Source organism: Narcine bancroftii, chromosome 13, assembly GCF_036971445.1.
Source record: "Narcine bancroftii isolate sNarBan1 chromosome 13, sNarBan1.hap1, whole genome shotgun sequence".
NCBI classification, from domain to species: Eukaryota; Metazoa; Chordata; class Chondrichthyes; order Torpediniformes; family Narcinidae; genus Narcine; species Narcine bancroftii.
The window spans coordinates 14,204,993-14,220,740 of NC_091481.1; the positions used below are offsets into that span (position 1 = coordinate 14,204,993).

General features: G+C 40.7%; 1 protein-coding gene across 7 annotated transcripts in view; it reads right to left on the reverse strand.

Annotated features, from left to right (window-relative positions):
- flncb (filamin C, gamma b (actin binding protein 280)) overlaps nucleotides 1–15,748 on the reverse strand; it is a 65,353-nt gene that overhangs the window by 38,317 nt on the left and 11,288 nt on the right. For all 7 annotated transcript variants that reach the window (XM_069908415.1, XM_069908411.1, XM_069908410.1 and 4 more), the window contains exons 2-8: nucleotides 13,120–13,368; nucleotides 11,577–11,674; nucleotides 11,216–11,363; nucleotides 10,545–10,663; nucleotides 10,336–10,413; nucleotides 8,870–9,032; nucleotides 1,705–1,905 (exon numbers count right to left, since the gene is read on the reverse strand). In XM_069908415.1, coding sequence (XP_069764516.1) covers nucleotides 1,705–1,905; nucleotides 8,870–9,032; nucleotides 10,336–10,413; nucleotides 10,545–10,663; nucleotides 11,216–11,363; nucleotides 11,577–11,674; nucleotides 13,120–13,368 — 1,056 coding nt within the window. The remainder of the gene's footprint in view (nucleotides 1–1,704; nucleotides 1,906–8,869; nucleotides 9,033–10,335; nucleotides 10,414–10,544; nucleotides 10,664–11,215; nucleotides 11,364–11,576; nucleotides 11,675–13,119; nucleotides 13,369–15,748) is intronic.

Here is a 15,748-nt window from a genome sequence, read left to right on the forward strand (position 1 = left end):
ACAAGTAAATTCAGAATGACTTCCCAATGAGTAGTATCTGTTCTGATTGACTATTCTTGGTAGATTTCACTTAACAGGGTAACTATTCATGTTAACTGGCCATTTCTTGGAGAATAAAAATCCATGCTCCCTCGTTCTGCAATGTTCGATGATCCTGGATAAACATCCAGAAATAAAGCTCACCTTCTGGCATGTAAACTGGCATGGCCTTCACATCTGCACACAAGTCTCCAGGCAGGCACAATGCATGATCATTTATTTATTTGTTATAATTTTTAGGCATACTGCATGGAAACAGACTACACCCAATTGACCTACAACCCCTGTACATTTTTAAGGGTGGGAGGAAACTAGAACACCCAGAGGCACAGGGAGGATATACAAACTCTTACAGACAGTCTCTAATTCGAACCTGGGTCACTGGCGCTTTAACAGTCTTGTGCTAATTGCTACATTAAACTTGCCACCAATCATTTTCCCTCTCATTTTGGGAGCCGTTTAATCAACATGCATGTGGCTCATTCAGTTCAGGAATACTGAATCTCTATTGTTAGCAAAGAATCCCCCATCCTCCCCACTGAATACTACATCTTAATCATTTAGTTTGATAACAGCGCTGAAAAATTATGTAATTAGTTCCTGACCATGATGATAAAAAGTGACAAAAAAAATAACAGGATCAGATCACCAATGAAACATTTCAAATGACATCAGAATTAAAGAGTCACTGCCCAGAAGAACAATGGTTCAGGCGGCACAAAAACCCTAGGTCATTTCCAAAAAGGAGGGAGTACAAATTATTTTTTTTTTATATATAAGAACAAAATTTCAAAAACAACAAATACAAACACACTTCTCTATATGTTAACCTATGACCACATCTTCCTTTTGGAAAGGCCATCCCAAATGGTGCCAGTTCCTGGTCATATAACCTCAGGGTTTCAATACCTGAACCCACCCTCAGTCCTGAAGAGGCAAAATGTTTGACAGCGCAATTTGTAGATCAAAATTTTCCCCAGTTGTAATTTTGGTTGCTATTTTTCCCTCCACCAGCATCATGTTCAAAAAACATAAACACATCTCTTAGTTTGTGCTGTGCATTCAAACATTGGCTTCACTACTTGCAGAACACTTCAGAGCACCCCAGGGTTGTGAAGAGCACTTTAGAAATAAAGGTTATTTTATACATTGGCACACACAAAGATAGCTTGTGGAAGTTTTACTGCATGGAACCACAATCTCCATTCAAAAGAATGCCTTTTCCAAAAATAATTAATTGTGAATTGATGGAGTTTGTGACATGACACAAGGATAGAATCAGATATCACTATTTGTAAAGTGTTAGCCTTCAATCCATTGCTTGCTTCTGTTCCCCCTCACGAAATCCAGCTAGATTCCTACCTTCACAAATCCTCCATTTGATCATCTTTATCTCACCCATTAACTCTGTATCTCAAACATTTACTTTCTCCTCCCTCACTTCTGAGCATCTCCAAGCCCCAAAATCCCACACACCGTCACACTTCTTCCTTCCTCTCTACATTAATATTCTTGTCCATACCCCATCCATCGCCATCTCTCAACTTCTGTTCTCTTACCCCACCACTATCTGTCACTTTTTGCTTCCTTCCCTCTCAGGGGAAAAAGTTAAGGCACAAGTGAAATGCACAGAAAGAGCCCACATGCAATGCTGATCATCCTTGCCTTCAGAGATGTTGACAGTGAAGGGACTCTTGGGTATTGGGGCTCCAGCAAACGTCACGTGGATGGTATGAGGACCTTCAAGCAGAGGTCTGTAGGTGCAACGGAGAACGTTGTCTCCTTTATCCTCCAGAATAGCCTCCACTGTATCCCGCCGGCCTTGGGGATCAACAATGACCACGCCAACATCTCCTGTCCCAGCACCTGAGGGGAAAGAGTGGTATCAGTCCATCAACCATGCACACACTGGCAGCTCCTTCAGCAGATGAAATACATCCTTCTCCAGTCAACATCAACAGGTTGTTGATTAGTGTAAGGTCTCTAAATACAACCCCTCTAAAGCCCCAAACCTTTCCCTACTTACTGGGCCCTGAATACAAGAGCATGGATGCCCTGGTGAAACTTCATAACTCTCTGCAGAATAGGCCTTGTTCTCCAGTTGAGGCCATTGGGATACAAAGGTAGCTTACAGACAAGACACTAGAGGAGAGGCCAAAGAAGCTGGGATTGGTCTCCTCTGAGGGAAAAAAAAGTAGTCACAAGGGGGATCTAGAGTCATTTAACAACAGAGGTTTTGTTGGAGAAAGTAATAAACTTTCCTCAGGCAAATGGATCAATAAACCAAGCTTATTGTTCAAAATTATGAGCAAGAGGGAAAATCATTTTTGGACAGTTTGGGGGAACAGGAAACATTGAATTGAAACCTTTCCATAAATACATTCAAAAGGCAAGTGGACAGAATTACTTTAGGTTTATATGGGGAAAAGTGGTACACAAGCAGAATTAAAAACTGCAACAGAAATGATGGGCCTTTAGTTTCTTTCCATGTAACACCACTCTCGAGTTCTCAGAGCAAGAACATTTATTCCAAGAGCTTTAAATTTATTTTTTCCACTAGACAGTTCATTAACATTCTGTTCCAATCCAAACTTAAAATTCTGTCACTGAGAAATTCCAAGATGGCAGTCCCATCTCTCCACTACAAAACATAACCTTAAAAACTTTATCTCCCTTCCACCTCACCACGTGTTCCAGTGGAAACCCTGACTTTTTTTTGTTAATTTTCAAAGATTCATATATATTCAAATAAACAACATTTTTCCCCCCATCAATAGTATATAACATGCAGAGTCGATTTTATCACCTACCCCTCTCCCCCGAACTCTAATACAAACAAATAAAAGATTATATAAATTAAACAAAAACAAATAACAAAATATCATTAAAGATAAAAATCTTTAAGGGAACAAGAAGAACCCAAAGAAACCTAAAAGGGTAAGGAACAAAACGCAAGAGCCTGTTGCCTGCGCCACAACCCCCTTCACTGATCTCAAGCATTCCACTACTGGCACCGTTGTATTCACTTTTATCTCAGAGGGGTAGAATCACATCAATGTGCTGCAGATAGGGCTGCCACACCCTTACGAATGTGCCACATTTCTTCCTCAAATTGTATGTAATTTTCTCCAGGGGAATACAACTCTGCAATTTCGTATTCCATTGTGTAATATTTAGTTGGGAGTCGGACTTCCAAGTGACCGCTATACATTTCCTGGCTGCTGACAAGGCGACCTTCACAAACTGAATTTGGTGCGGTGGACAGTTTAAAACTCACATCCATAACGTTTCCCAGAAAGTACAATTCTAGGAGGAGTCACATGATGGAGTAGTGGCTGGTAGGAGAATACCAGCCCTCTCCAGAAAAGAAGGAAAAAAGAAAAAAGCCACAGACACACAAACCACAACAAATAAAAAATAAAGGTGTGGAGGAAATGGCACCAAAGAAAGAAAAGCCAAAAACAACGGGAAGAAAAGAAGGAAAGATGTCGGAAGAGAAAGGTGAAGGCCTTACCTGTACGAAGAAGCAGGGACCCACCATGGAGAGAGGAGCCCACTCCCTGAGGTCAGTGGAAGCCCCAAAGGGTCGCGACCCACCGAGCGCAGGACTACAAGGATGGCTCACGGAGTCAAACAGAGGTGTGCAACCGCTCACGACAAAGACAACACCGACGGGAGGGGGGACCAGCTGTGGAGTGCAACTCCACAGCTTGAACAGCTGAGTAAGACCCGACAGCAGGGCTCCCAGCGGGAAGATACAGAAAATAACGGGAACAAGAGGGAGGAGAATGAAAAAAGGAAATCAGAGACACAGCAGATGACCAGCTCAGAGGAAGAGGAGCAACATCAAGACACCATTAAAAAAAAATACCCAGCAAACTGAGATAAACAACCCAACAAGAAAGTCAGAAGAGACACAGATACAAAGAGAGGTAGAGGACACAGGTCCTGGAGTGGACTCAGGGGAAGAGGAGGGAGAACATCAAGCTCTGCACAGAGAAATGGAAGATGAAGGGAATGAACAGTACATGGATAAAAAATTTTAATCAAGAATATATGGAAGCATTAAAAGAATGGCTGACATGAGAATTTAGTGAAATAAAAAGAAGAATAAAAGATACAGAAGAAAAAGTGAGTAGATTAGAGATGGTCATGACAGAAATAGGGAAAAGAGTAGACAAGGTGGAAGAACGAGAAACAGCCGTAGAAATGGAAGTGGACGACTTAAAAAGGAAATTGGAAGAATCTGATAAAAAAGTTAAAGAAACACAGGAGTTGTTAGCTCAGAAGATGGATATAATGGAAAACTATAATAGGAAAAACAATATAAAGATAGTGGGCCTTAAGAAAGATGAAGAAGGCAAAGATATGAAAGAATTTATAAAAGAATGGATCCCCAGGGTCCTAGGAATGCCAGAAATACAGGAAGGAATGGAAATAGAAAGGGCCCACAGAACATTAGCCCCAAAACCACAGCCACAACAAAAACCAAGATCCAGTCTAGTAAAATTCCTGAGATATACGACAAGAGAAAATATATTGGAGAAGGCAATGAAAAAAATGGGAGAAGACAAAAAGCCACTGGAATACAAAGGTCAAAAAGAATGTTTCTACCCAGACACTAGTTTTGAGTTCCTGAAGAAGAGGAAGGAGTTTAATGCAGCAAAATCGATCCTATGGAAGAAAGGATCACTCACCCCTGTAATGATAAAGTGTCAGATATATTCAGAATTTGTTCAATATATATGCACCTTATGAGGATAAAAAATTTATGCAAGATATCTTTTTGAAGATTGCAGATACGCAGGGGAATATACTGATATACTGATAGGAGGGGATTTTAACCTTAATTTGGACTCAAAGAGAGATAAAACTGGAAAAAAGACGAGCAGAAAGAACAAAGTAACCAAATTTATGGTTAAATCGATGCAGGAAATGCAACTTTTGGATATATGGAGGAGACAACACCCAAAGGAGAAGGAATACTCATATTATTCGGGTACACATAAAACATACTCAAGGATAGACCTGTTCCTGTTATCAGCCTACATCCAAGGGAGAGTTAGGAAAACAGAATATAAAGCTAGATTGTTATCGGATCACTCACCCCTGTTATTAGCAATAGAGCTGGAGGACATTCCACCGAGAATGTATAGATGGAAATTAAACTCCATGCTACTTAAAAGACAGAATTTTAGAGAATTAATTGAGCGACAAATTAAAATGTACTTTGAAATAAATACGGAATCGGTGAAAGTTTATACTATGGGATGCAATGAAAGTGTTCATCAGAGGGCAGATAATATGTAACTAAGATGAAGAAGGACTACAATTGGGAAATAGAAGAGCTGGAAAGGGAAATAGCAAGTACAGAAAAAGAATTAGCAATAAGAGAAGATACAACAAAAAGAGAATTGGCGGACAAAAAAATATGAAATACAATAAACATACAAGGTGGAGAAGAACATAATGAAGACAAAACAGAAGTATTATGAGCTAGGAGAAAAAACACACAAAATACTAGCTTGGCAGCTTAAGACAGAACAAACTAAAAGAACGGTATTGGCATCAAGGAAAAGGACAAACAAATTACATATAACCCAACAGAGATCAATGAAAACTTCAAGGAATTCTACAAGCAACTATATCGAACGGAGAACGAAGGGAAAGAAGACAAAATAGATGAGTTTCTAGCGAAATATGAACTTCCAAAATTGCAAGAAGAGGAGCAAATTAAATTAATAAAACCATTTGAAATAGAGGAAATACAGGATATATTAAAAAAAACTACCAAACAATAAAACGCTGGGAGAGGATGGACTCCCAATAGAATTCTATAAAACATTTAAAGACTTATTAATTCCTCCTCTCCTGGAAGTAATGAACCAGATTGAAGAAACGCAAAGCATGCCAGTTTCATGCAAAACAGCAATAATTACAGTAATACCAAAGACGGGGAAAGATCCACCAACACCAGCATCGTACAGACCAATATCTCTACTTAACACAGACTATAAGATAATAGCTAAACTATTAGCAAACAGATTGGCCGACTGTGTACCAAAAATAGTAAAACTAGATCAAACTGAATTTATTAAGAAAAGACGAACAACAGACAATATCTGAAAGTTCATTAACTTAATTCCTGCAATACAAGGAAACAAGACATCAACAGTGGCCTTAGATGCAGAGAAAGCCTTTGACAGAGTAGAATGGAATTATTTATTCAAAGTATTACAGAGGTTCAACCTACCAGAGAAATATATTAATTGGATTAAAGCATTATATAAAGGGACCATTGGCGAAAGTGACAGTAAATGGATATATAATCAAACCAATTTAAATTAAGCAGATCAATTAGGCAGGGATGTCCACCATCTCCCTCACTGTGCGCGTTAGCTATAGAACCACTGGCAGAACTGATAAGAACAGAAAATAAAAAGGATAAAAATAAGAGAGAAGGAATATAAAATCAGTCTATTTGCAGATGACGTCATAGTATACTTAACAGAACCAGAAATATTAATAAAAGAATTACATAAGAAATTGAAGAAATATGGAGAAGTTTCGGGGTACAAGATCAACGCAAATAAAAGTGAAGCAATGCCAATGAATAATGCGGATTTCACAAAGTTTAAGAAAGAATCACCATTTAGATGGCAAACACAAGCAATTCGATACCTAGGTATACAACTAGATAATAATCTCGGCCATCTATACAAACAAAATTATCAGCCATTAATGAAGAAATTACAAGACGACTTAGAACATTGGAAAGACTTACCACTAGCACTGATAGGAAGGGTAAATTGTATTAAAATGAATATCTTCCCAAGGATACAATACATATTTCAATCGTTACCACTTTACCTGACAGAGAAATTCTTCAAGGAGCTAAAGAAAATAATAAGGAAATTCTTATGGAAAGGGGGGAAACCGAGGATAGCGCTAGATAAATTAACAGAATAGTACAAATAAGGGGGCTTACAGCTACAAAACTTTAAGAATTATTATAGAGCAGCACAATTAAGATATCTATCAGATTTTTATCAAACAAGGGAAAAACCAGATTGGACCAGATTAGAGCTAGATAAAATAGGGGAGAAGGTACCTGAACATATACTATATAAGTGGGATGAAATGCTGGTGCAACATAAGAATTCACCAGTACTGCACCATCTGCTCAACATTTGGAAGAAGATTCACGTAGAAAGGAATAAAACAAATTATCAACTACCAAAACTAATATTGACGCAAAATCAACTAATCCCTTTTACAATAGATAACTTTTCCTTTAGAGAATGGGAGAGAAAAGGGATCAAAAGAATAGAAAAATGTTTTTCGGGAAATAAATTATTATCTTTTGAACAAATGAAGGACAAATATGGTATAACTCACAGTACAATGTTTGCATAGCACGAACTGAAAACCTACTTGAAGAACAAATTGGGAAGCAGGCTGAGGTTACCAGAAGGAAGAAATTTTGAATATGTGATTACAGACACAATAATAATTGAAAGATTTATAACAAACATGTACATCAAACTGCAAGAGAAAGAGAACGAGGAAACAAGCAGTAAACCCAAACAAAAACGGGAACAAGACCTAAACATAAAGATAAAGAATGAAAAATGGGAAAAGCTGTGCTCCGGAACTATGAGAAATACAATAAACATGAGGTTACGCGCGATACAATATAATTGGTTATACAGGCTATACACCATGCCCCAAAAGTTAAATAAATGGGACCCAACAATATCAGACAGATGTTTTCGCTGTAAGAAGGAAACGGGAACAACAGTACATGGAATTTGGGCATGTGAGAAAGTGGAAAAGTTTTGGGAAGAACTAAATCAGGTATTAAATAAAATCACAAAAAGCAACATACCAAAAAATCCAGAGATCTTTCTTCGAAATAATATAAGTAAAGAACTTGGACTCGATTTGGATGGAGCACAAAAAAGATTTATTATGATAGCCTTAGCTGTCGCAAAAAAATGTATTATGTCAACCAGGAAATTAGAAGATAGCCTGAGAATACAGCAATGGTAAATAGAAATGAATAAATGTATTCCACTGGAAAAAAAATAACATATAATTTAATAAATAACATCACAGTATTCAAACAAATTTTGGAACCGTACATGGAACACAACAGAGAAGTCCAACCGCGGACCTCCACCACCTAAAATGACAGAAGGAGAAGACGAAATGAACTGACCCAGTATGTAAAAGTAGAAGACACAAATTTCTTGTTTATTTTCATTGTGTGATGACATTGTTTAATGGGTTTGATGTATTGTACATGTTGAATGTCGAGTGAGTGGGGGGGGGGGGTGAAGGAGAGAGGGAAGGGAGGGGGGGAAAAGGGGAGAAAATGACACTGTATATTCAGGAGGGAACGTTTCGTATTTTGGTCAGTATGGTTCATAGTGTGAAAAATTTTTAAAAATTCTAGATCCTGTGGAAAATCCATCTTTGTAATTTTCCCCAGAATGTCCCACAGGTCCTCCCAGCAAGATCTCACTCTTGTACACAGCCAGGTTGAATGGATAAAGGTTCCAGTTGCCACACCACCCTTAAAGCACATTTCCGAGATTTCTGATTTAGATTTACGTAGTTTTTGTGGTATGAGGTACAGTTGCTGCAGGAAATTGTATTGCATCAACCTGTACCTGGCATTACTAACTGCTGTCATGCTGTCCTGACACAGATCTGACCAGCACCTCGTGGATTGTTGTGCCCAAGTCCAACTCCCAGCTTTCCCTCAACCTGTGTAAACCCGGCTTCGGGCCCTCGTTTTGAACCCTGATTTCACTTGGCTCCTCACCTGCAGTGTAAATGTCAAAGTATGTTGGCTTATTGGCCACATTCCCGTTCAGCTCCAGACCAGGTCCTTGAGCAATCACCTTGTTGGCATCACCCAGAGCCATGCCAACCTGCACCTTGAAAGGGCTTTTGTCAATTTGCTGCCCAGCAAATAAAACGGTGACCTGGAAACATGCATAAAGAAGGGAATTTTAATGCAAGATCGCCTGCTGAACAAAACTAACTGAAAATTTCCTCCTAAAATTCTAAGTTGTTCTCACTTCTGAGATGTACAAAAATCAAGGCATGCAATCTGACTTGGGGAGTGGCTGCAGTCAGCTGAGATGATCAAGAGGTGATTGGAGTTTGAAAACAATTCAAGAAACAAATGAGGTGCATTGAAACCTCTTGTATTCAGAATTCAAGCCTCAAGCAACCATAATAAAAAAAGGAAAATAAATTTTAAAAATTGAAAAATAATAGGAAAAAAAGTATGCAAGTTTAAAATTGTAAAAGTAAATGTTCTCTGAAGTAACACATAAACCTTTGGTGAAGATGGGAGAAAATATTCAACCAGCGGAGCGCCTTGGTCGTGCTTTGCTCATAGCAGCTGTTTGAATAAAATGCCATCACCCAATATCAAGAGCTTGTTGATGCTGCTCGCCATTGGCATGACTCTCTTAAAGTATCTCTTTATCCCTGCTTACTAAGAGTTGCCCCAGTCAGAGACTTTTGGAGGAGGTGGGGTTAATTATCTATAATGTTATTGTTCATCTTTCGGGCAGCTCCGTGGTGGTGGGGGGGGGGGGGGGAGGAGAAAGTGAGGAGGAACCTGCAGATGCAGCAACGGTTAAATGTTTTCAAAGAATATGATTGAAAAAGAAGTGAAATGCTTCAAGGTTTATATATTCCTGCAAGTGAAATTTGTTCAGTCTAAGTACAGTCTAGTGACTTTTTCTTTTAAATTATTTAATCGTAATGCAAGTATATTAGTTAGGCATTGTAAATGCAAGTCTCAGGCAACCGGAAAATACACTTAACCGCCATCTAACAATCCCCAAAAGTGCCAGATACCAGGAATTTTAATGTGTTTAGAAACTACTTGCTCAGATTTTGTGGGACCAAGGCACCAAAACCAGACTGAGCTTTTTCAAAAGGACCATCAGGAGCCACTTCCTCACACAATGGCAGGGGACATATAGAAACACTCCCTCCCCGCTCCAAGGTTTGGGTTCAGAGGTCCAGATTTATTGGTTTTAATTGGGGATGGAAAGTAAGGGAGCGGAGTCAATGAGTACCTCACCATTGCAGAAGGCTGAACCATTTCCTCACGAACCAATGGCAATGAGCTGCATCATGCAAGTCTGTGCATGAATGGAGTGATTGACACCCAGTACATAAGGGCAGGGCATAATCGTGAGACAGATGAAGATGGACACAGAGCTCATTCTGGACAGATTAAACCATCTTGAATGATCAAAAAGTTACCTTGTGAAGTCCAGCAACTTTGGGCACGTAGGAAACTGAGTATGTGCGGTTCTTGTCATTGTTTGCAGTCACTCGTGCCTGTCCAAAGAAAACAAAAACAGCGACTGGTCACTGCCACTCCACAAACAAAATAGATTCATTTTAATCCTATCCCGATACAGTCAAGCTCCACCCTCTAGAAAAAAGTATGGCTAATTCCTACTAGTTACCTCTTCAGTGTGGCCTTCAGGATCCTCCACAAAGACCAAGACTTCTCCGAGACCAGCATTGATAGTCTCCACTGTGAACTCTGCCGGCTTTAGGACTACGTTTCCCTGTGGCTCGATCCCTGCATTCAAACACAGGGCATTAAAAAATAATTTTTTTTAAAAATCACAATATTCCTACTGGGTCAAACAATACCACCGTCCCTCACAACAGATTCCTGGCCAGGTCAAGCTGCATTATCCCAAATCAAAAGAAATACCCAGACTAGTCTTCCAAGCTTAAAGAGCACAACACCCCAGCTCTGTCTCTCTTCCATTTTCTTTGGCACAGACAAATTCTCACCTCTCCCCTCATCATATCCAATTATCACCTTTTGTTGGGCTGGACTCCTCCCTCAGGCAGCACGGTCTCTATTCTGAGATTTCCTCTTTTTTGCTTACTCCTTGAAGAAAGGCCAAGGATCAAAATGTCAGCAATACATCTCCTACAGACACTGCAAGACCAGCTGAGTGCCTCCAGCATTCCAGTGTGTTTTTACTGCAATCAATCACTTATTGCAGGTTTAAAAGGATGTCCCAGATGGCTACAGGAGGGGAATACTGGGGAGCACATTCCCCATGTTGAGAAAGTTAGTGGACAAGGTTGGGAGCATCACAGAAGAGCACATCCTTACCTGGCCCATAAGCTCGGGCTTTTTTGGGATTGAGTTTTGTCCTGAGGGGTGCACCAGGCTTGAGCTTTGCCTTTGGGAACTGGGAGAGATAGGTCATCACTGAGTGTTCATCTACATTGGGATCCACAATCTCCTCAGGGGCAATTACCTGCAGAGAGGGCAACAAAGATTTGGAATGAGAGCTGGTAAGGGGTTAAACAAGAGAAACTCACAAGGATAAGAGAGTATGAGGATGGTCTGGATTCAAAGAGCTAGTGCAATAAGGAAGCTTGTATTGTGCGAGCAAAAGAGATTCCAATGAAATTGTTCCACAAAACAGTTGTATCTGTACGGATGTCAAGAGGAGAATGCAGACACTCACCTGAGGAACCCCCAGCCAATCGTCAGCCTGTTGCATGGCCTCCCGGGCATTACCCACAGGTTGATTTGGGTCCCAATCCTGCCAGTCAGGGCATAGACCTGTGGGCAGAACAAACTCCTTTCAAAGAATGAGCAACATGGCACCAAATCCCTGCCTCCGACAGCCGAGAGAGCCCTTGCACCCAGTAACTACCCAGTTTAGCTCTGGGTAGATCTATAATTGATTAGACACGTGAAAAAACACCTAATGCACAAATTTGGATCAGGAACCAAGAAGTTACAGTTCGCGTTGAAGTTGATCCCTTGTACATTCACTGATTAGCAAATCACACCATTGACAGAGTGCACAATCGATTAACATCACTGCTCCTGTTCAAGGCTCATAGCGCTACAGAAACTGGGTCTGTGCCAGCCTAACTCCCATCTGGTTCAGTTTATCTTTAATTGTACTTAGCTCTATTAAACGACCAATTCAGCATTTTCAAATCCATCCACACTTCATAAGCTGTTGGTGCACGTAGACCGGTTTCGTCCTATCCCTCACTGCTACTTTCGTATAGCCTGCAAGGGTCACATTCCCCAACTGATTCACTCAAGAAAAATGCAGCAGGGAAAACATAACAAGCAAGTCCATGAGTCGCTGCTGGGCATAAAGTGGGTCTTTCAAAGGCACAAGAAATAGAAGCTAGAGAGGCCCATTTGACCCCTTGTGTCTGATCTGCCATTTAGTAAGACATTTGACTTTCCAACCTCAATGCTACTTTCCAACACTAACTTCCATCTGTCAGTTCCTTTAATGTCGAGAAATCTAATGACCTTTCTTGAATCTACTCAGCCATGGAGCTGCAGAGACATCCTGGGTTGGCAATTTCAACAATTAATTAATAAAGTGAAGAAATCTCATTTTCTGCAAATGGCTGTGACCCCCCCCCACTGATCCTAGATACCCAACCTGGGGGAAAACATCACTATCAAATGCAGTATGAATTGGTGTTTCATTGAGTTTACTACACCTTTTCTTCCAAACTTAAGAGCAGAGGCTCAGTCTGCTTAATTTCCTCTCCATCTGACAAACCCATCATCCCAGGACACTCTCAGGCAATCAATCACTGCACTGACTCCACGACAAAGATGTCCATCCTTAGAAATTTGACTGGGATACTGTTTTCCAAACCGAGTCAGGTCAGGTCACTGTACAATTGGAACAAGACATCATTACCTTAATACACAGACGCTCATGCAATAAAGACTGGCTTCCTACTTGCTTGTTGTACGTTAGCTCTCAGCAATGTATGTACTAGGTCACCATCCAAACACAAAGAACTTTCAAAACTCTTGGCAGTGAACTACACTGACCCATTCTACCCACCACCCCCAATTCCAGCATTCGCCTTTAATCTCTCCTCTCCCATGCAGCTACATATCTGATAATTCAATGAGCCCAATTTAATCAACTTCACGGTCACATCAAGTTTGGCCGCCACCTTCTCCACTCAAACTTTCCAGTAATTCACTAGAACTATTAATTGAAAGCTGCCTCCTACCTGGTGCACAGTTGTCCACCAATGCTCCCAGTGCTTTGCCATCCTGCCAGTCCCGGTGAAAGTTGGTGATAGGCAGCTGTGGGATCTTGTTCTGGATCCATCCCAACAATCTCTGCTTGGGAGTTTGCTTTTTGATGTCTTCTTCATCCTCATCCTCCCACATGGGCATAGAGATGGAATAATGGAGGATGAGAGTCCAAATCAGGCCCAAGATGAGCTTCAGGTTCCCATCCACAATGGCCTTACTGTCTGCAATTTTAAAATAAAAAATAATGCTTGGGTTAGAACCAACAGTAAACCATTAAGCCAATGTCATTATAATTTTTTGCAGTACAAGGCAAAAATGTGGCAAGGAGAGACAGAAGGGAAGATGTGAAAGAGTTGACACGGGGGGGGGGGGGGGGGAAAGAGAAACTTCAAGGAACATTTTCAGAAAGGCTTGCAGAGATGGTCACTGTGAACCAATTTAAATCTCTTCCCTGAACCTGTACCTCTAGCTCACCAAACCCTTGGAGTACCTTCATTGGGAGTATTTGATGAGATGGGAGGGGATGTTTTGTTCAATCACTAACTAATAGTGTGCACGTCTCCAAACAATCCCCCAACCCTCACCAATGGCAGCAGCATGGAAAGTGGTGGAATCCATCACCAAATGGTAGGACACAAAAGAAATGGATTGGGCAGAGTCACCACGATTTATGAAAGGCAAGTCTTATTTGATTAAATCTTGGTGTAATTTGATGATGCAATTATTAGAAGAGATGGTGTATATCTAGACTGTGTAATATGCTGGGGATATATAGAGGGTTGGTGAATGGTCAGAAAACACAATAGAAAATGAGTTGTTTGGTTCAGATAACTGTAGATTGATGTAGATATGATAACTGGGACGTGATCAGTTCATAATCCACATCAATGATTTGCATGAAGGGAATATATACAAGTTTAATAATGACAGAAAGCCCAGTGACAGTATGGTCATTGAGAAGGACACACAGAGGCTTCAGGGGATATCAAAGAGACAAGGTTTTTTTTTTAAAATGCTGAGAAAGGGACACTTCAGTGTCTTTGTAATGAATTACTGAAAGTTAATATGTGATCCTTTCGAAGCGTGCAAAAACTTGTGTGGTTCGATGGCAACTTTACCCCAAGCTGGAGTGTCTGAAGTCGATGGCTAGTCAAACAATGAGCATCAGCCAATCAAGAGAAACGAAAGACGTGGTCACCCAGGAACACACAAGAGGACTATGCAGATCTCAATACATTCAACGCAGATTTTATTTAAACTTAGGTAATTCAGGCATTTTGGGTTAGTGCAAAAGAGCAACTCAGGGAAAAGATCCACCTCAATCTTATTGAATGCCAGAACAGTCCACCTGCTGCCTCTCTTTCTCAAGCAATAATCAGGCACTATTCACAGGAAAATTACAACATTGAATAAAATCAAGAAGGAACTTTGGTCAGCGATCATCCAAAGCTTGATCAAAACAAGTGCTGGAACCACCCCCCACCATGAGTAATTCTCTCCCTGTGAGCCACAACTTCCCAGCTGTTGCAGAGATCACTCTCACTCATCTGGGGCCACAGCCAGTAATGTTCCAGTGCAGCCAGGCAGCAGATCCTAAGGATTTCAGAGCCTCATGTTTCCCTCCCCCTCTCAAGCCAAAATACAGAAGGATTTCCTCCAACACCAGACCCATCTTGGCAAAGCTCCCAGTGGCCCTTGCTTCTGACACAGAAAAGAGCGATGCGGTCAGAAATTCCAGTCAATAAACTTCACGAAAATCAGCAACATCCACCAATTTGTCCAGATCGGATCAGCCACATGGCCCTCCAACTCCCTGCATTCCCCTCTCATCCCCCTCTCACACTCCAAGATCATAAGACATGGATGGCAAGCACGGAATACCAAAAACAAGAGTGAGTGAGACGCAACGAGTGTACCAGTCTGCTGTACACATTCTGCGCAGATAGAAGGTGATGTAAAGTCCAAACTATTTGCTCAGGCGCAAGCTGACACAAGCTCATCTGGCTTGACTGAAGATTCATTCATACTTTACCATGAAAGGATACAAACATACAAAAGAGTTACCTTTCCAAACAACAGCAACCCCATGCCCCAAATTAATAGCAACTCCATTCTTTATTTAGAGCAAGAATTATTTGAACATAGACAATGGGCAACCCTTAGCCTGATTGAACAGACCCTGCACTGTTACACCAAATCACTGTTACCCTGAATAAACTGTGACAGCCCTCCTGCAGAGTTGAATGGAATAATCTTTGCCTCAAATAAACCACAACTCCATACATAGTGGGCTTACCCCAACCAAGAACGGCTCTGTACAGTAACACAGAGTCTGTGATCTTTATCCTGAACAAGTGTAACGTTCAAAACTAACTCTTCACAGAAGTTAGAGGAAGGAAAAGCAGTCCAGGTTGTGCCTGTTCTTTAAAAGAGCTACCCAATTCCACAATCCTGCTCCTCCCCACCATTATTTTTCTTCCTCTCCTTTCATTTTTTAAAAAAAATATCCATTTCTCATCTGAAACTTGCAACTGTTGCAAACTTGCATCTGTTTCCTTATCCTTTCAGGAAGGTGCATTTCAGGCACTTTCCACTGCCTTT